Here is a 17,560-nt window from a genome sequence, read left to right as displayed (position 1 = left end):
TGTTTCTGGGCGGCAACTCAGCGTTTTCATGGCGTTTGCTAAAAAACGCAGGCGTGCCAGGGAAAAACGCGGGAGTGGCTGGAGAAACGGGGGAGTGGCTGGACGAACGCAGGGCGTGTGTTAGGGTCTCCTGCCCTGTGCTGCCACGTCGTCATGGCAACCGGGAGACAAGTGCTAGTGGAGTAACCTGAGCGCAGCTGATACTCCGGTTCGGGTCTTTTGCTGTGCAGTGGTTATAGGCTCTGTGCACGGCAGGGGATCCGGTGCTGGTTTTTGTGCTCACAGTCTGTGAGGTCTGAGTGGGGCGTGGACAGCACCTGCTTTATAAGGCCTCTTTTCAGAGTAAGCAGATGCTGCTGAATCTTTGTTGGTTAGTCAGTTCATGAAAGTTAGCCAGTACTGTGTAGCTTTGTATTTGTTTGTTGCTTACTGCAAATAGGCCTGGGGATTTGGTATTACACTCTGCCAATCCAGACCTAGCAGTAAGACTGGAGTCAGTCGTTTAGCTTGCGGGAGTTCTGTTACTACTCTGTGAACTTAGCAAGTTTGCGGCTGTATTCTAAGACTTGCCTGTCTAATCCTGTCTCACTGTGCTAGGTGTCAGGGGTCAGTTTAGTGGCAGTAAGCTAAAACCTGTGCACTGCAAGTGAGAAATAGGATTGTGGAGACTCTCCTTGTGTCTATCATTCCATCTCTGACCAAGGAGTTTACTGCCACACCCGTTGGTAACCCTTTAGGGTTTTGCTGTTGCCCTTAGCAACAGCATTTTGGGTTCTCTACGTATTAAAACACAACATCTTGCTTTTTCTATCTGAGCAGTTCTAATACAAGGGAGATACCCAGTACCTTAGCCTCTGGGCTTCTCTGTTCACTTTGTGTGTATTTTGTTACCCTATCATCTTCTGTGTACATTATGTCATATTTCCCAGTTTGTCTGTGAGTCCATTTGTTTTGCATAACAGTTAAAACACCAGTACATTCCTGCAGACACTGGAGTGCATAACAGTTCTGACACCAGTACTTTCCTGCGGGCACTGGTGTGCATAACATATTCAGCAGCCCAATACTCCTGTTGAAATTTTGTGGGAATATGGAGTATACCCCTCAAAATACGTTGCAACAGGTGGTCGATCAGGTGCAGGTCCTGACTCGACAATTTAATGATTTGTCCATTAAAATGCACACCTCCCAGGCTGCTGGCGGAGCTCCCGCAGCAGCAGCACCTGCAGGGGTTAAGGAGCCGAAAGTAAATCTCCCGGATCGTTTTTCTGGAGATCGCTCGCAGTTCTTTTGTTTCAAGGAGAGCTGCAAGCTATACTTCCGGCTTAGGCCTCAGTCTTCTGGGTCGGAGATTCAGCGGGTGGGCATAGTGATTTCCTTGCTACAAGGAGACCCACAGGTCTGGGCATATGGGTTGCAGCCTGACTGTCCGTCGCTTAAAAGTGTTGATGCTTTTTTTACGGCACTGGGCATGTTGTATGATGACCCTGACAAGACGGCCTCAGCCGAGGCTCAGATTTCGATCCTTAAGCAAGGGCGAAGGCCAGTTGAGGTTTACTGTACGGAGTTTCGGAGGTTGGCCCATGATACCCAGTGGAATGACCCAGCCCTGAGACACCAGTACCGAAGAGGTCTTTCTAACCAGATAAAGGACCAACTGGTACAATATCCCTTGCCTGATAGCTTGGATCAGCTCATGCAGTTATCCATCCGGGTGGATAGGCGGCTGAGAGAGCGTAGGCTTGAAAGGGAGACTGAGATTTCCTTCCTTCCCAAGGGAACCTCAGACTCTGAGGAATTTTCTGAGGAGCCTATGCAGATTGGGGCTACCCGCCTCTCCTCGCGTGAGAAGACGCGGAGGAGACAGCAGGGGTTGTGTTTGTACTGTGGGAATAAAGGTCATGTGGTAGTATCATGCCCAGAAAAGCCGGAAAACTTCAGGGCCTGAGGGTGATGGGAAATATCCTGTCAGGCCAGAAGTCAGAATTTCCCAAGAAGACTTTTATCATTCCGGTGACCTTGAAGATCCTCGGTCAAACTGTCAAGACTGAGGCCTTTGTGGACAGTGGGGCCGACGGGGTTTTTATGGACCGCCAATTCGCCCTGAAACACTCTGTTCCCTTAGTACCCTTGGCATCGGAAATTGAGATTTGTGGGTTAAACGGGGAACCATTATTCCAAGGTAAAATTACCTCTTGCACTAGCCAGATTTCTTTGTTTATTGGAGCCACACACTCTGAAAAATTGTCCTTTTATGTGACTGTCTGTACTTTTGCCCCATTGGTGTTGGGGTTACCCTGGTTAAGGGCCCACAATCCTCAATTTGACTGGGTCTCTGGGGAGATTCTTAGTTGGGGTACTGATTGTTTCAGGAGTTGCTTGAGCCTTCCAGTCAGGCTCTCGCAGCTAAGTTTGCCAGGATTGCCAGGGTGTTATGCAGATTTTGCGGACGTGTTCTCCAAAAAAGTTGCAGAGGTACTACCTCCCCATCGCCCCTATGACTGTGCCATTGATTTGTTGCCAAATGCTAAGCTTCCGAAGAGCAGGTTGTACTCCCTGTCACGTCCTGAGACTCAGGCTATGGCAGAGTACATTCAGGAGAACTTGGCTAAGGGATTTATCAGACCTTCACAGTCTCCAGTTGGGTCGGGGTTCTTCTTCGTGGGTAAAAAGGACGGTTCGTTGCGACCCTGCATCGACTTCAGGGAATTGAACCGTATCACGATTAAAAACTCATACCCACTGCCTCTCATTTCGGTCTTGTTTGACCAGCTTCGTACTGCCACCATTTTTTCTAAGATTGACCTACGCGGTGCGTACAATCTAATCCGAATAAGAGAGGGGGATGAATGGAAGACTGCCTTTAATACCCACTCAGGGCATTATGAATATTTGGTGATGCCTTTTGGGCTCTGTAATGCCCCGGCAGTCTTCCAGGATTTCATGAATGATGTGCTCAGGGAATATTTGGATAGATTCTTAGTTGTATACTTAGATGACATCCTAATCTTCTCCCATTCCCTGGAGGAACATCGGAAGCATGTACGCTTAGTCCTCCAGAAACTCAGAGACCACCGGCTTGGGGCGAAGCTGGAGAAGTGCGAATTTGAAGTTCAGCAAATCGCATTTCTAGGATATATTATCTCCCCAGAAGGTTTCCAAATGGAGGGTTCCAAGGTACAGGCAGTCCTGGATTGGGTGCAGCCCACTAGTTTGAAGGCGCTTCAGCGTTTCCTGGGCTTTGCGAATTTTTATAGACGATTTATCGCTGGATTTTCGTCTATAGTGGCGCCCTTGGTGGCACTCACTAAGAAAGGGGCGGATGTTGCTCACTGGTCTTGTGAGGCTAAAGCGGCTTTTGCCCGTCTCAAAAGGGCATTTGTTTCGGCCAAGGTGCTGCGACACCCAGATCCAGAGCGTCCTTTTGTGGTGGAGGTGGATGCCTCTGAGATGGGTATTGGGGCAGTGCTTTCTCAGATGGGAGTGTCTGATAATCGCCTTCATCCCTGTGCTTATTTTTCCCGTAAATTTTCGCCTGCCGAGATGAATTATGACGTGGGAAACCGGGAATTGTTGGCTATTAAGGATGCACTCGAGGAGTGGAGACACTGGCTTGAGGGGGCTAAGTTTGTGGTCTCAATTCTCACTGACCATAAGAATCTGGCATATTTAGAGTCAGCGAAGCGTCTCAATGCCAGGCAGGCACGATGGGCTTTGTTTTTTGCTCGCTTTAATTTTTTGATAACATATCGCCCTGGGTCAAAAAACATCAAGGCTGATGCGCTCTCGCGGAGTTTTGCTCCAATCCAGGAGACCACCGAGGAGCCGTTGCCCATTGTTTCCCCATCATGTATTAAAGTGGGCATTACCCAGGACCTCTTATCATTAGTCCTTAGAGCACAGGAGCAGGATCCTCCAGACCTTCCGGTAGGTCTTTTGTTTGTGCCTCCTAGGTTAAGACAGCGAGTGTTCCTGGAATTCCATGCCAAGAAGTCGGCAGGTCACCCGGGTATTGCCAGAACTCGGGAGTTGCTATCTAGGGCGGTGTGGTGGCCCTCGGTGGCTAAGGATGTGGATCAGTGGGTTCGGGCATGTGACATCTGTGCCCGAAATAAGACTCCTAGAGGGGTTCCTGTTGGCCCATTACATCCACTCTCTATTCCATCTAAGCCATGGACCCACATTTCAATGGATTTTGTGGTGGACTTGCCCAAATCCTCGGGGATGACAGCCATCTGGGTTGTCGTTGACAGGTTTTCGAAGATGGCGCACTTCGTTCCACTGGTTGGGCTGCCATCAGCCAGACGCCTGTCTGAATTATTTATGCTGCATGTTGTGCGTCTCCACGGGTTGCCACTTGATGTGGTCTCTGACCGCGGATCCCAGTTTGTGGCCAAATTCTGGAGGGCATTTTGTTCCGATCTCCAGATTTCTGTCAGCTTGTCATCAGGCTACCATCCGCAGTCTAATGGGCAGACTGAAAGGGTGAACCAGTCCTTGGAGCAGTTCCTCAGGTGTTATGTCTCCAAGTGTCAGACTGACTGGGTTGCTCATCTGTCCATGGCGGAGTTTGCCTATAACAACGCGGCTCACTCTGCTACAGGGATCTCTCCCTTCCTTTGTGTGTATGGGCATCATCCTAAGGCCAATTCTTTTGACCCCCTGGACTCCACGCCTGGTGGTTCCTCTGTGGTTTCGGTCCTTAGAGGTATTTGGCGGAAAGTGAAGAAAGCCCTTGTGTCTGTGTCATTAGTGACCAAAAGGGTTTTTGATAAGCGGAAAAGACCCTGCAGCTTCAAATTAGGAGACTTCGTCTGGTTGTCTACCAAGAATTTGAAGTTGAGACAGCCATCTCATAAGTTAGGCCCCCGGTTCATCGGCCCTTATAAGATCACCAGGGTTATCAATCCGGTGGCATTTCAGTTAGATCTGCCCCGTTCTTTGGGTATCAATAAAACATTTCATTGTTCCCTTTTAAAACGGGCGATTAGTAATCCTTCTTCCAGTGGAAGACCTTCCCCTCTTCTGATACGTGGCCAGAGGGAGTTTGTTGTTGAAAGGATTCTTGACTCCAAGGTGGTTCGGGGTCGGCTGTCATTTTTGGTGCACTGGAAGGGGTATGGCCTGGAGGAGCGGTCGTGGGTGCGCAGTTGTGATCTTCATGCCCCCAGACTGATACGCTCTTTCTTCTCGCAGTTCCCCGATAAACCCGGTGGTAGGGGTTCCTTGACCCCTCGTCAGAGGGGGGGTACTGTTAGGGTCTCCTGCCCTGTGCTGCCACGTCGTCATGGCAACCGGGAGACAAGTGCTAGTGGAGTAACCCGAGCGCAGCTGATACTCCGGTTCGGGTCTTTTGCTGTGCAGTGGTTATAGGCTCTGTGCACGGCAGGGGATCCGGTGCTGGTTTTTGTGCTCACAGTCTGTGAGGTCTGAGTGGGGCGTGGACAGCACCTGCTTTATAAGGCCTCTTTTCAGAGTAAGCAGATGCTGCTGAATCTTTGTTGGTTAGTCAGTTCATGAAAGTTAGCCAGTACTGTGTAGCTTTGTATTTGTTTGTTGCTTACTGCAAATAGGCCTGGGGATTTGGTATTACACTCTGCCAATCCAGACCTAGCAGTAAGACTGGAGTCAGTCGTTTAGCTTGCGGGAGTTCTGTTACTACTCTGTGAACTTAGCAAGTTTGCGGCTGTATTCTAAGACTTGCCTGTCTAATCCTGTCTCACTGTGCTAGGTGTCAGGGGTCAGTTTAGTGGCAGTAAGCTAAAACCTGTGCACTGCAAGTGAGAAATACGATTGTGGAGACTCTCCTTGTGTCTATCATTCCATCTCTGACCAAGGAGTTTACTGCCACACCCGTTGGTAACCCTTTAGGGTTTTGCTGTTGCCCTTAGCAACAGCATTTTGGGTTCTCTACGTATTAAAACACAACATCTTGCTTTTTCTATCTGAGCAGTTCTAATACAAGGGAGATACCCAGTTCCTTAGCCTCTGGGCTTCTCTGTTCACTTTGTGTGTATTTTGTTACCCTATCACCTTCTGTGTACATTATGTCATATTTCCCAGTTTGTCTGTGAGTCCATTTGTTTTGCATAACAGTTAAAACACCAGTACATTCCTGCAGACACTGGAGTGCATAACAGTTCTGACACCAGTACTTTCCTGCAGGCACTGGTGTGCATAACAGCGTGTTTGTGACGTCAAACCAGTAACGAAACTGACTGAACTGATCGCAATCTGTGAGTAGGTCCGGAGCTACTCAGAAACTGCTAAGAATTATGTATTAGCAAATCTGCTAGTCTTTCGTTCGCTATTCTGCTATGCTAAGATTCACTCCCAGAGGGCGGCGGCCTAGCGTGTGCGCAATGCTGCTAAAAGCAGCTAACGAGCGAACAACTCGGAATGAGGGCCTTTGTGTTTTGGTTTTGGATTAGGTTTTGCGGTTGTGTTTTGGATTTGGACGCATTTTGGCAAAACCTCCCTTAAGAATTTTTGTCGGATTCGGGTGTTTTAAAAAAAACCCCATCAAGAACTGCTTAAATCATAGAATTTGGGGGTAATTGTGATCCTATAGTATTATTAACCGCAATAACCAGAATTTCCACTAATTTCCAGTCTATTCTGAACACCTCACAATATTGTTTTTAGGCCAAAAGGTTGCACAGAGGTCACTGGATGACTAAGCTAAGCGACCCAAGTGGTCAGCACAAACACCTGGCCCATCTAGGCATGGCACTGCAGTGGCAGACAGGAGGGCAGATATAAAAAAAAGGCCCCTAACAGCACATGATGGAAAGAAGAAAAAAAGGTGCACAGAGGTTGCTGTATGACTTATCTAAGCGACACAACCACCTGGCCCATCTAGTAGTCTCATGCAGTGGCTGAATGTCAAGAGTGGGCCGCAATTGTTCGGTCCACTGACAGCATCTCCAGCACACTCCAGTCACTTTAAAAAAAATATGCAATTGGTGGACTTATACGGCAGTACCCCTGGACTAATACAGCAGTACCCCTGGACTCATACGGTAGTGTCAGACAGGATGGCACTTTTCAAAAACTAGGCCCCAAACAGCACCTCATGCAAAGATGTCGAAGAGGTGCAATGAGGTAGCTGTATTACTAAGCCAAGCGACACAAACAATTACCACTGGAATTATACGTCCAAATCACTGGAATTATACGTCCAAATCACTGGAATTATTTGGCAAGATCACTGTAATTAATAATTATAAATCACTGATATTAATTGGTAAAATCACTGTAATGCTACGTCCAAATCACTGGAATTAATTGGCAAAATCTTGCTATCGCCTGCCTAGTGAAGTGGAATCTAGATGGGATTTGGTACCGGGGACACAATAACCTCATCAATTGTCTAAATCCCACTGCACCAATGGCGGATAACGGGCGCACGTCTAACAGCGCACTGATTATACTGAGCACTGATTATACTGATCACTGATTTTACTGATCATTGATTTTACTGATCACTGATTTTACTGATTTTACTGATCACTGATTATACTGAGCACTGATGATACTACAGAGAACTGACACTGAGCAGCACGATGCAGCACAAGACACTGTACTAGTAATATTAGTGAGCAGCACAAAAGCACTCTGGAATTGTCACCCCCCAGATACCTCTGTGACTGGAATGACGATGACCTATGTACAGTGACAGGACACTACTACCACAGCACTCTACAGCAGCAAGATGCAGCACAAGACACTGGACTTTTAGTAATGTACTGTAGTATACTGAGCACCACAATGCAGCACAAGACAATGAGCAGTGATACTGAGCACTGATGAGGATACTAGAACTGACACTGGGCAGCAAGATGCAGCACTGGACTATTGTACTGTAGTATACTGGTCACCACAATGCAGCACAAGACAATGAGTAGTGATACTGAGCACTGATGAGGATACTAGAACTGACACTGGGCAGCGAGAACAGCACTGGACTATTGTACTGTAGTATACTGGTCACCACAATGCAGCAGCAAGACAATGAGCAGTGATCCTGAGCACTGATGAGGACAATAGAACTGACACTGAGCAGTGAGATGCAGCACTGGACTATTGTACTGTAGTATACTGGTCACCACAATGCAGCACAAGACAATGAGTAGTGATACTGAGCACTGATGAGGATACTAGAACTGACACTGGGCAGCGAGAACAGCACTGGACTATTGTACTGTAGTATACTGGTCACCACAATGCAGCAGCAAGACAATGAGCAGTGATCCTGAGCACTGATGAGGACAATAGAACTGACACTGGGCAGCAAGATGCAGCACTGGACTATTGTACTGTAGTATACTGGTCACCACAATGCAGCACAAGACAATGAGTAGTGATACTGAGCACTGATGAGGATACTAGAACTGACACTGGGCAGCGAGAACAGCACTGGACTATTGTACTATAGTATACTGGTCACCACAATGCAGCAGCAAGACAATGAGCAGTGATCCTGAGCACTGATGAGGACAATAGAACTGACACTGAGCAGCGAGATGCAGCACTGGACTATTGTACTGTAGTATACTGGTCACCACAATGCAGCACAAGACAATGAGCAGTGATACTGAGCACTGATGAGGATAATAGAACTGACACTGAGCAGCGAGATGCAGCACTGGACTATTGTACTGTAGTATACAGGTCACCACAATGCAGCACAAGACAATGAGCAGTGATACTGAGCACTGATGAGGATAATAGAACTGACACTGAGCAGCGAGATGCAGCACTGGACTATTGTACTGTAGTATACTGGTCACCACAATGCAGCACAAGACAATGAGCAGTGATACTGAGCACTGATGAGGACAATAGAACTGACACTGAGCAGCGAGATGCAGCACTGGACTATTGTACTGTAGTATACTGGTCACCACAATGCAGCACTGATACTGAGCATTGATATTGAGCTGATATTGAGCTTTCCACTCAGAGAACGTAAGCCACGTCCTCTGGCTCTCTCTACAATGCACAAGTGAAAATGGCGGCGATGCGCGGCTCTTTATATGGAATCCGAATCTCGCGAGAATCCGACAGCGGGATGATGACGTTTTGCCTCGTTCGGGTTTTCCGAGTCAGGCAGGAAGAACCAAGGCTGCCTCGAACCCATGTAAACCACGTAGAGTTCGGGGAACCCGCTCATCTCTATTGAAAACAAATGAAATTGACATTATTGGTGGAAGAACAGTACATTGTTTCCGGATATGCAGATTTTTTTACTGCCAGATAAAGAAGAAATTCCAAAGAAGATTCCTATGAAATAATAAAAGGAAAATCAAATTAGTAACAGCAGCAAATATGTCCTCTTCCCCCTTCCACAGCTCCCCACTTCCACCCCACAATGGTCATATACATTTTACCTACCATCATGCAGACTTCTTTCCAACCTGTGCTGAAGAGGAGAACAAGAAATTAGTGTGAGGAGAAACAAGTGTTTCTGGCTGTAGAAAAAGGGAGACACTGCCCAAAAACCTGGAATTCTACGGACCCTCCCAATCCCAGCTCCCACAACACACACCCTGCTAACTTTCCACCCCTCTGCACAGTCAGTGTCAGACTGGGGCATGTAGGGCCCACCGGGGGAATGCAGTGATAGGGGCTTGTGTTACGGGTGTAGCCAGTCTGCAGAGGGGGTGTGGCCTGCCACCTCATTGGTTTGACTAACCATTAGAGAGTGCAACGTCTGGGCCCCTTCGTAAATATATACAGTAAATGCAGCTGCTGCATGCATGATAATGTACCAGATTAATAACAGCAATGCACTGTAGAAATACACCATAGTCCAGTATAAGGTAACATATGTATAATGTATAATTCAAGTGCACAGTCTGGAACCTGATCCTTAGAGCAGGAGGTGGGCCCCCAGTCAGCGGGGCCCACCGGTGGTTTCCCCTGTACCCCTGTGGGCCAGTCCAAGCCTGTGTACAGTGTATATATAAAATTTCCCATATGTCTTGGAAGGTAACATTTCCATAGCTGGCCACAATTATCCTCTTTAAATGGCCTCTCCCTGGTTTAAGGCACTAAGGGGTCTATTTACTAAGCCTTAGCAGGAGGTAAAGTGGACGGAGATAAGGTACCAGTAAATCAGCATCTAACTGCCATGTTACAGGCTGGGTTTGAAAAATGACAGTTAGGAGCTGATTGGCTGGTACTTTATCTCCATCCACTTTACCTCCATCTAAGGCTTAGTAAATATATCCCTAAATCCAAAACAATAGGGCAGTAAGGAATCTTGAAGACCGGCCACTGCTTGTAGATAGAGAAAGTGGCTGCGCTAATCGAGGATTGTTGGTGCCTAATATAGGTCTGCAGCTAATTGGAATCTAGAGCTCCTCCTAACCCTAAAAACAATGGAAATACAAAAGAAACAAAAAGGGATTCCAGCACAACACCTATAATAGTACATGTAAATAATAATGTAGAAACTTACAATTGGATAAGAAATCACTATTATGCAGTAGAACAGGGGTGGCCAATCAGTCAGCGACAAAGAGCCAAGAAAAATCTTTGGGCATGCCAAAGAGCCGACACCATGTGGACGCCAGAAGGCACGTGTGCAAAAATGGGGCGTGGTCTTGTGCCCGCTAGGCCACGCCCGTTATAAAATACATTGAAAAAGCCAGATCCAAAATGAAATACATAGAAAGGGACAAATCCAAATAAAATACATTTAAAAGCAAGATTAACATAATACACTTCAGTTCCTCCATGTGTCACTCCAGCCCCCCATGCGACTGTAGTAGCCCTTCATGTGTCCAGTAGCCCCTGCTCCAAACCCGAGGTGGTCCATGCTGAGGTAGCTGTGGGTTCTCACCTAGTATCCAGCTCCCTCAGTCCACTCATGCATTCACATCGCAAATGCCGGGTCCTACCCGGTAAGACAAACGTGTCCATACCGGGTGGGATCCGGCATTTGCGCTCCGTTGTAGGCTTTCCGACCCGGCAATATACCGGGTCGGTTGCCATGACAACGGAGCGCGCAGCAGCAGCAGGGGCGGGGGTGGAGGTGGCGTCGGGAGATGAGCTCGTCTCCAGCGCCGCCTCTCCCTATCTTGTGAATGGGAACCTTGTCGCATCGACACGGCTCCCATTCACACCGCAACTGACCCGGTAATCAACCCGGGTAAAACCCTTCTTTTTTACTGGGTTGATTTACCGGGTCAGGCGACCCGCTAAATCACCCAGTGTGCTTTCACATCGCACACTGACCCGGTTCGACGCGGCAATATGCCGTGTCGGTACCGGGTTATTTGTGCGATGTGAAAGGGGTATTAGTGATGCTGGCATTGCGTGCCTGGCTGGAGCACAGTGGTTTCTGGATCTTTTGCGGTCACCTAATCTCAAGTGTCAGGAGCCGCATCTGAATGAAGAAAGAGCCGCATGCGGCTCAAGAGCCACTGGTTGGCCACCACTGCAGTAGAATGATGAACACAATTGTAAAAGATCTTACAAGGTCAGTTATAAATAATGCAGCTAATACCGGCATATAGACATAAAACAACACATACATTTTTTTTTTTAAATATATATAAAAATGGGAGAGTTCATAAAACATAAAGGCAGAGCCGTCTTAACAGCAGTGTGGGCCCCTGGGCACAGCAATGCACTGGGCCCCCTACCCATGCTCCAGCGGTAGGGGTGGGAGGAGCTATCAGCAGCAGCTTTGATGTCCTGCGGGCAGTAGGGGGTGTTCTATCTTTTGCCCAGCATGTAGGACCTGAAGCAGTGATTTCTGCTAATTACTCCTTTTCTGCACAGATGGGGCTAAACTGTAGAAGGGGTCATTGGGCTGAATGAAGAAGCCCTGGTAGATGACTTCCAGGGTGGTAGGGGGTGTTTAATACGTAGGGGGGGGGGGGCTAGTGGAGTGGGCGTAATACTTTACGGTGGGGGGGCAGCTTGCTTGACTGCAGATATCTCAAATTCCTGAACATATATTTCTTAGCTTTGAATGGAATAAAATACTAGAGAGTCCCACCTTTCAGAAGGTTCTGGGGACTTGGGGAGTTCAGGAGCCAGACCAATGAATATTTACAACTGCATTTTAGGCATGTGGAGCTGGAGCAGGGACCAGCTGCTTCAAGGCTGATATCTCTGGTTCTGGGAACAGTAGAAACAAGCTGCCAGTGTCCACTAAAAGTGGAGAGTCAGGGCTTTTGGAGTATACCCTTAGAAATACTCAAAGCCAGACAGAACCCGAAATATCTGGCTGGGGAGAGCAATTAACAAGCTTGGATGGGGACCACTGTTTTCAAGTCGGATATCTCCGGTTCCCCAGAGCCGATTTTCAAAAATCTGGTACCCCTGGAAAGAGGGGACCCTCAGCTATAAGACTAGGGCCCTTATTCTCTTGAGGCCCTTGGGCAAGAGCCCACTGAGCCCATACGAAAAGACGGCCCTGCATAAAGGTTTAGTTGCTGTAACAGGGTCAGGGGAACAGGTACCATCTCCTGATGTAGATAGTGTGCAGCAGCTGAGAGATCACACAAGTCCATTGGTTGGGTGCAACTGGTCTCAACCAGTTTTATTGTACTGTAAAATAGCAACAAACATCAAAATAAACACCTTGCCGTACGGCGCTAACTATACACAGGATAATCCTTACGCATTAAAAAAATACAAGATGTTTTTACCAGGCACAGCTCACTGGTTTTCAAGCAGCAGGTTTCTCTCACAGAGACTCCATAGTCTCTCCTTTTCCCCAGGCAGTGTGAGAGAGCAGTGATCAGGTTGTCAGCCTTTAAAACACACACCTATAGCTGAAAGCCCTAATTAGCTTTCTGTAAGGCTAACAGCCCAAAGACCCGAACTGGGCCTAAATGGACAGAGAACCCGCCCTCTCTTCTCACATTCAAACCCAGGACCCTGTATCCAGTTCTTACCAAAAGCCAAAAGCTCTCAGCAGAACAAACACAATATTCCTGGGGTTGTAAACACATAGGTAAGAAACCTGGGGCAAATATAACTGCCTTCCACCACTATTCCAGTGATCTTGTCACAATAGCACTTAAGAAAAATTATTCCTGATAAAATTTCCAATGACAATCCATGTAGGTATAAAAGTTCAAACGGCACCACAAAGTCCAAACTTGCCATACAGTAAATAGGTCCACTGTGGGCAGCAGGTACAGTATGTTCAATATAGAAACCACTGCATGGTAAAGGGTCCAATAAGAGGGTATTTGCAGATGCCAAACAGATTAGTCCCTGCTCAAAATTCCCCTTAGTCCATGCACAGTATATAGGCTTTTCCTGTATTCCATGCAGTATCTTAAGTTAAGGACTTGGATCTTGTTCGGGACCCGTGGATTGGACTGATGAAGTACTTGAAACATGGTGAACATCAGGTGTTTAGTCATGAATCATCCAATTACACAGGAACTAACCGAGTGTCATCAGGGAGGTCATCGACCACTAGAAACCCTAAGGGGCCCATTTATCAATGAGTGAAAAAACTCACTGTGAACGATAAACTCGTTGCGTATGATAAATGGTGCTCCAGCCAATCCGCTTCCAACTGTCATTTTTCACACACGTGATAGTTAACAGCTGAACACATTACAGTAGCTGATTGGCTGGAGCACCATATATCTCGCAACAAGTTTTGTCATTCATAATGAGTTTTATCGCTCATTGATAACTGAGACCCTAAGTCTACTGCGGGAACCAATTGAGAGAACTCAACCCCAGACCTGAACCGTGTTGCTGGAACTAGTGCTTGAGAACTCAGGAACAGAACAAAGTGTAAGCAGGCCATCAATAGGCCACTTAGAAACCATTGAGAATGAGTCAACCCAAATACCTGAGCTACGTGCCTTGAACCTAAACCCCCAGAGACATACATAGATTCAGTGCCCAGTTCCCAGTACATGGAACTGACCAAACCAATGAAGACTTAGCACGAACCCCAACTCTCATAGAGAGGACCCTTAGGAAACAGTCACCAGAGATGGTCACAGCGATGGTATAATCAACAGAGTCTCCATGAAGTAGTCTTGGAGTTGTGGTGCTGAGAATGCAGTAATTGTTTGTTATACAGTCTGAAGTATCAGTCATAGCAAAAGTCCACTTAGCCCTGCAGTGAGCAGGTGAGTTGCAAACAAAAGACTTTCTTGAATTCACTGAATATATTGAACTAAAGGCTTGGCACTGGGCACTATGACAATGCTGTAATCACTATAGCTCAGGATGCTGAAGCAGGAACACAGACTGAAGATATACAGACTGGACTGGATTGGACCTGGAATGGATGACACTGGCTGAGGATGTGCAGGCTGGACCCTACAAGAACTGGAATATATGGCACAAGCTGAAGAAGTGTAAGCTAGACTGGGGAAAAAAGGCTGAAGACATGCAGCCTGGACCGGGCACGAACTGTAATGGATGACACAATTTGATGATGTGCAGGCTGGACTGGAGAAGACAAGCTGAAGCTATGAAGCCTGGACTGGACTACAACCGAAGAGGAATAGCAGGTTTGAACTGGTCTGGAGCCACAGAACTGAAGGCTTAACCGGACTATACCTGGAGGGATATAGAAGGTTGAACCAGACTGGAACCGAAGAATCACAGCAGCGGCAGCAGTCAGTTACTATCGAGCGCTAAAATCATTTTGAGAGAGTAAAAAACAGGTGCATTAGGATAGCATGTGGTTTTTATGTGTGTTAAGTATAGAAAAATAGAAAAATGTCATGTACAGCGTGTAGAAAAAAGTTAACGTGGCTAATTGGATATGCTCCGTGGGGTCACCTTATCTGGTGTAATAGAGGCCAAAGAGGTTCCTGTTTTCAAAATGGAATTCCCGATTTCCCCTACTGCCCAGAGCTCACAAATGTTCAGGAAACAGAAAGTATCGTGTACTTTCATATAAATGATGGCACTATAGTGATCTTTCTTTGTATTTCTAGACTATACAGATTAATATCAAGGGAGAACTAGAGAATTGTCCCTTCATAGAGATTAATGTGAAAGAAAATGCACCGGAAATGAACATTTCTGTGATATTGGAGAGGAAGGACAAACCAGTTTGGATTCAAAAATTCCCTAAAGGTAACATATATTCTATTGTATACTCTATATTCAGCAGGGCCGGATTAAGGTCTGTGGGGACCCCTGGGTAGCAAACTTGTGGGTGCCCCTATCAATAAAATTATCAGAGTGACATAATAGCGATATATATATGTGTGTGTATATATATATATATATATATATATATATATATATATATAAATATATGTTATATGTCTATATAGCTCTATGGGCCTAATTCAGCGTGGATTGCAAAAGCAAAATCTTTTTCTAATGGGCAAAGGTGGGGTGGGGTGGGGGCAGATGTAACATGTGCAGAGAGAGTTAGATTTGGGTGGGTTATATTGTTCCTGTACAGAGCACATACTGGCTACACACTTAGCGACATTGATGGGCAATATGAACGATCTAGTTCAGAGATGAACGATATATATCATTCATATCGTCTAGTGTGGAGACACCGACGCTGAATGATTGTTTACCATAGTTCTCAATGCAAGTCAATAACAATCATCATTCAGATCGATCATCGTCCAAATCGCTGACATCGCTAAATGTGTAGGGCTCCTTATTTTTACACTGGGGGGTAGTGGTCTAGAGCCACTGCGACTGGCTCTTTCCTGCCCATATCGTAACGGCCGCAGCTATGGACAGTCAGTGCCTCGCGGGATTTGACGTCATCATCCCGTGAGACTCTGACTGTAGTGAAGCTCCTCGGCGGCGGCTGCTGTTAAAGCGCAGCTGAGCCGCCGAAGAAGATGAAAACGGAGACAGCAGCTAAGTGATGTACTCCAGTTTTATGTTACTTGAAGAGTGTGGGGGCCCCAGGACGACCGCACCTCCCGCCCCTCCTGTATTCCGGCCCTGATATTCTGTCTGCAGTGGAAAATTCTAAAGATAAATATACTATAAAATGTGATAAATGAATTAAGCAGAATGGAAGAAAATAAGCCAGAACAATGTAACCACAGTGGCAGAAATAATTTCTAATCATTTCCATTTTAAGTATATTGTTTAGAGTTGCTCGTTTGCTGTATGTATAAATGTAGCTAGTGGTTAGTATTACTGCCTAACAGCACTGAGGTCTTGGGGTTGATTCCCACCAAGGCCTTAACTGTGTGGATTTGTATGCAGTGACGTCACTATAGGGGTGTGGGCCACTCCTGTGTGTCACCTGCCGAAGGTTGACACCAAAATGGCGGGTGCTGCAATGTAACGTATACATGCGGCACTCGGCTCCTGTCACAGTGTAGGAGCCGCCACCGCAGACAGATACTTTTCAAGGGCAACCAGCATCTAAAACGGAGGGTTGGGCAGTGAGTCCACACACTTCCAGCAAGGCCACGCCCCCTACAGCGAGGCCCCACCCCATTTTTTTGGCAGGTGCATTTGGTGCGCTTATTGATTCAGGCTGCTGGAGCGGGTATCACAGAAGTTAGTGACGCCTCTGTTTGTAAGATCTACACATACTTGTTGTGGTCTTCCTCCCACAATCTCAGAGTCCTAAACTTTTCCTCTCTGGTTGTGTTATTGCATGCAGAGTCCCTGTCATATTGATGATACCCTTATCCATATCTGTATTATGAGATGTGAATTCTTTTAGTAAGTGTATGTGCTTTAGAGTTGCCTAAATATTCTGTACTCCAGTCAGACACAGCAATAAAGGTAGTGAAGATGTCCAAGCAAAAGACGGCCGAGAGATTAGACAGTAATATATATTTATATATATATAATGTGTGTGTTTGTATGATTACAGGTAATCCTCTGTGTAAGGCACACTTTGTGGATAAACATCGAGAAGATCTGATCCATGGGGTGCACCTGGTAACGGAAGTTCTGGATAAACTCATAAGTGCACAGCTTCTGACAAATGAGCATTATGACTATGTGCGCAGCAGACCGACCTCCCAGGAGAAGATGAGAGCTCTCTATGTCTTTATCAGGTCTTGGAGTGATGGTGACAAGTTCAAGTTGTACGAGATTCTAAAGGACACCAAAAAGCCTCTCATCAGATCCCTGGAGCAAGCTGATGCTCATTCCTCTATACACAGCTAGAAATATTTAGGCACTAGAGGTCTATTGGGTGATGGGTTTGGGCAATAAGCAATAAATGGTCAGTAATAGCTACAAGCTTTTGCAACTTACTGTATATTAAAAATTGTATTCAAAAGCCATTACCTTTGGACTCTAATACATTTTTTCCTTGCGAGCAACATCCAGCCACAACCTCTCTGTCTCTATAGAGATGAGTGAGAGACCTATTGATTATTAATAGTTAGCTATCTAGCTGTGATTTGCAGCGGCACAGACCAAACTAGCGGAGTGATTCTGTATTGCTCCAGTGCAGGGACAGCTGCTCCTAAAAGCATCTGTCTCATAGGTGGTCATTCCGGGTTGATCACAGCCAGTAACTTTTAGCTGCTGCTACGATCAATAGTCCACGCCTATGGGGGAGTGTATTTTAGCTTAGCAGAGCTGCGATTGCTTGTGCAGCCCT

The 17,560-nt window shown here is 46.5% G+C and overlaps 1 protein-coding gene across 1 annotated transcript in view; it reads left to right on the top strand.

The window, feature by feature from the left end:
- The window catches only part of LOC134943924 (apoptosis-associated speck-like protein containing a CARD), a 100,573-nt gene extending 83,333 nt beyond the window's left edge, over positions 1-17,240 (top strand). The window contains exons 4-5 of the mRNA XM_063932486.1: positions 14,943-15,084; positions 16,820-17,240. Of these exons, the coding sequence (XP_063788556.1) occupies positions 14,943-15,084; positions 16,820-17,118 (441 nt within the window). The 3' untranslated portion in view covers positions 17,119-17,240. The remainder of the gene's footprint in view (positions 1-14,942; positions 15,085-16,819) is intronic.
- The last annotated feature ends 320 nt before the right edge of the window (positions 17,241-17,560 follow it).

Source organism: Pseudophryne corroboree, chromosome 7 (genome assembly GCF_028390025.1).
Source record: "Pseudophryne corroboree isolate aPseCor3 chromosome 7, aPseCor3.hap2, whole genome shotgun sequence".
Taxonomy (NCBI): Eukaryota; Metazoa; Chordata; class Amphibia; order Anura; family Myobatrachidae; genus Pseudophryne; species Pseudophryne corroboree.
This window is presented reverse-complemented; position numbering and strand designations above follow the sequence as displayed.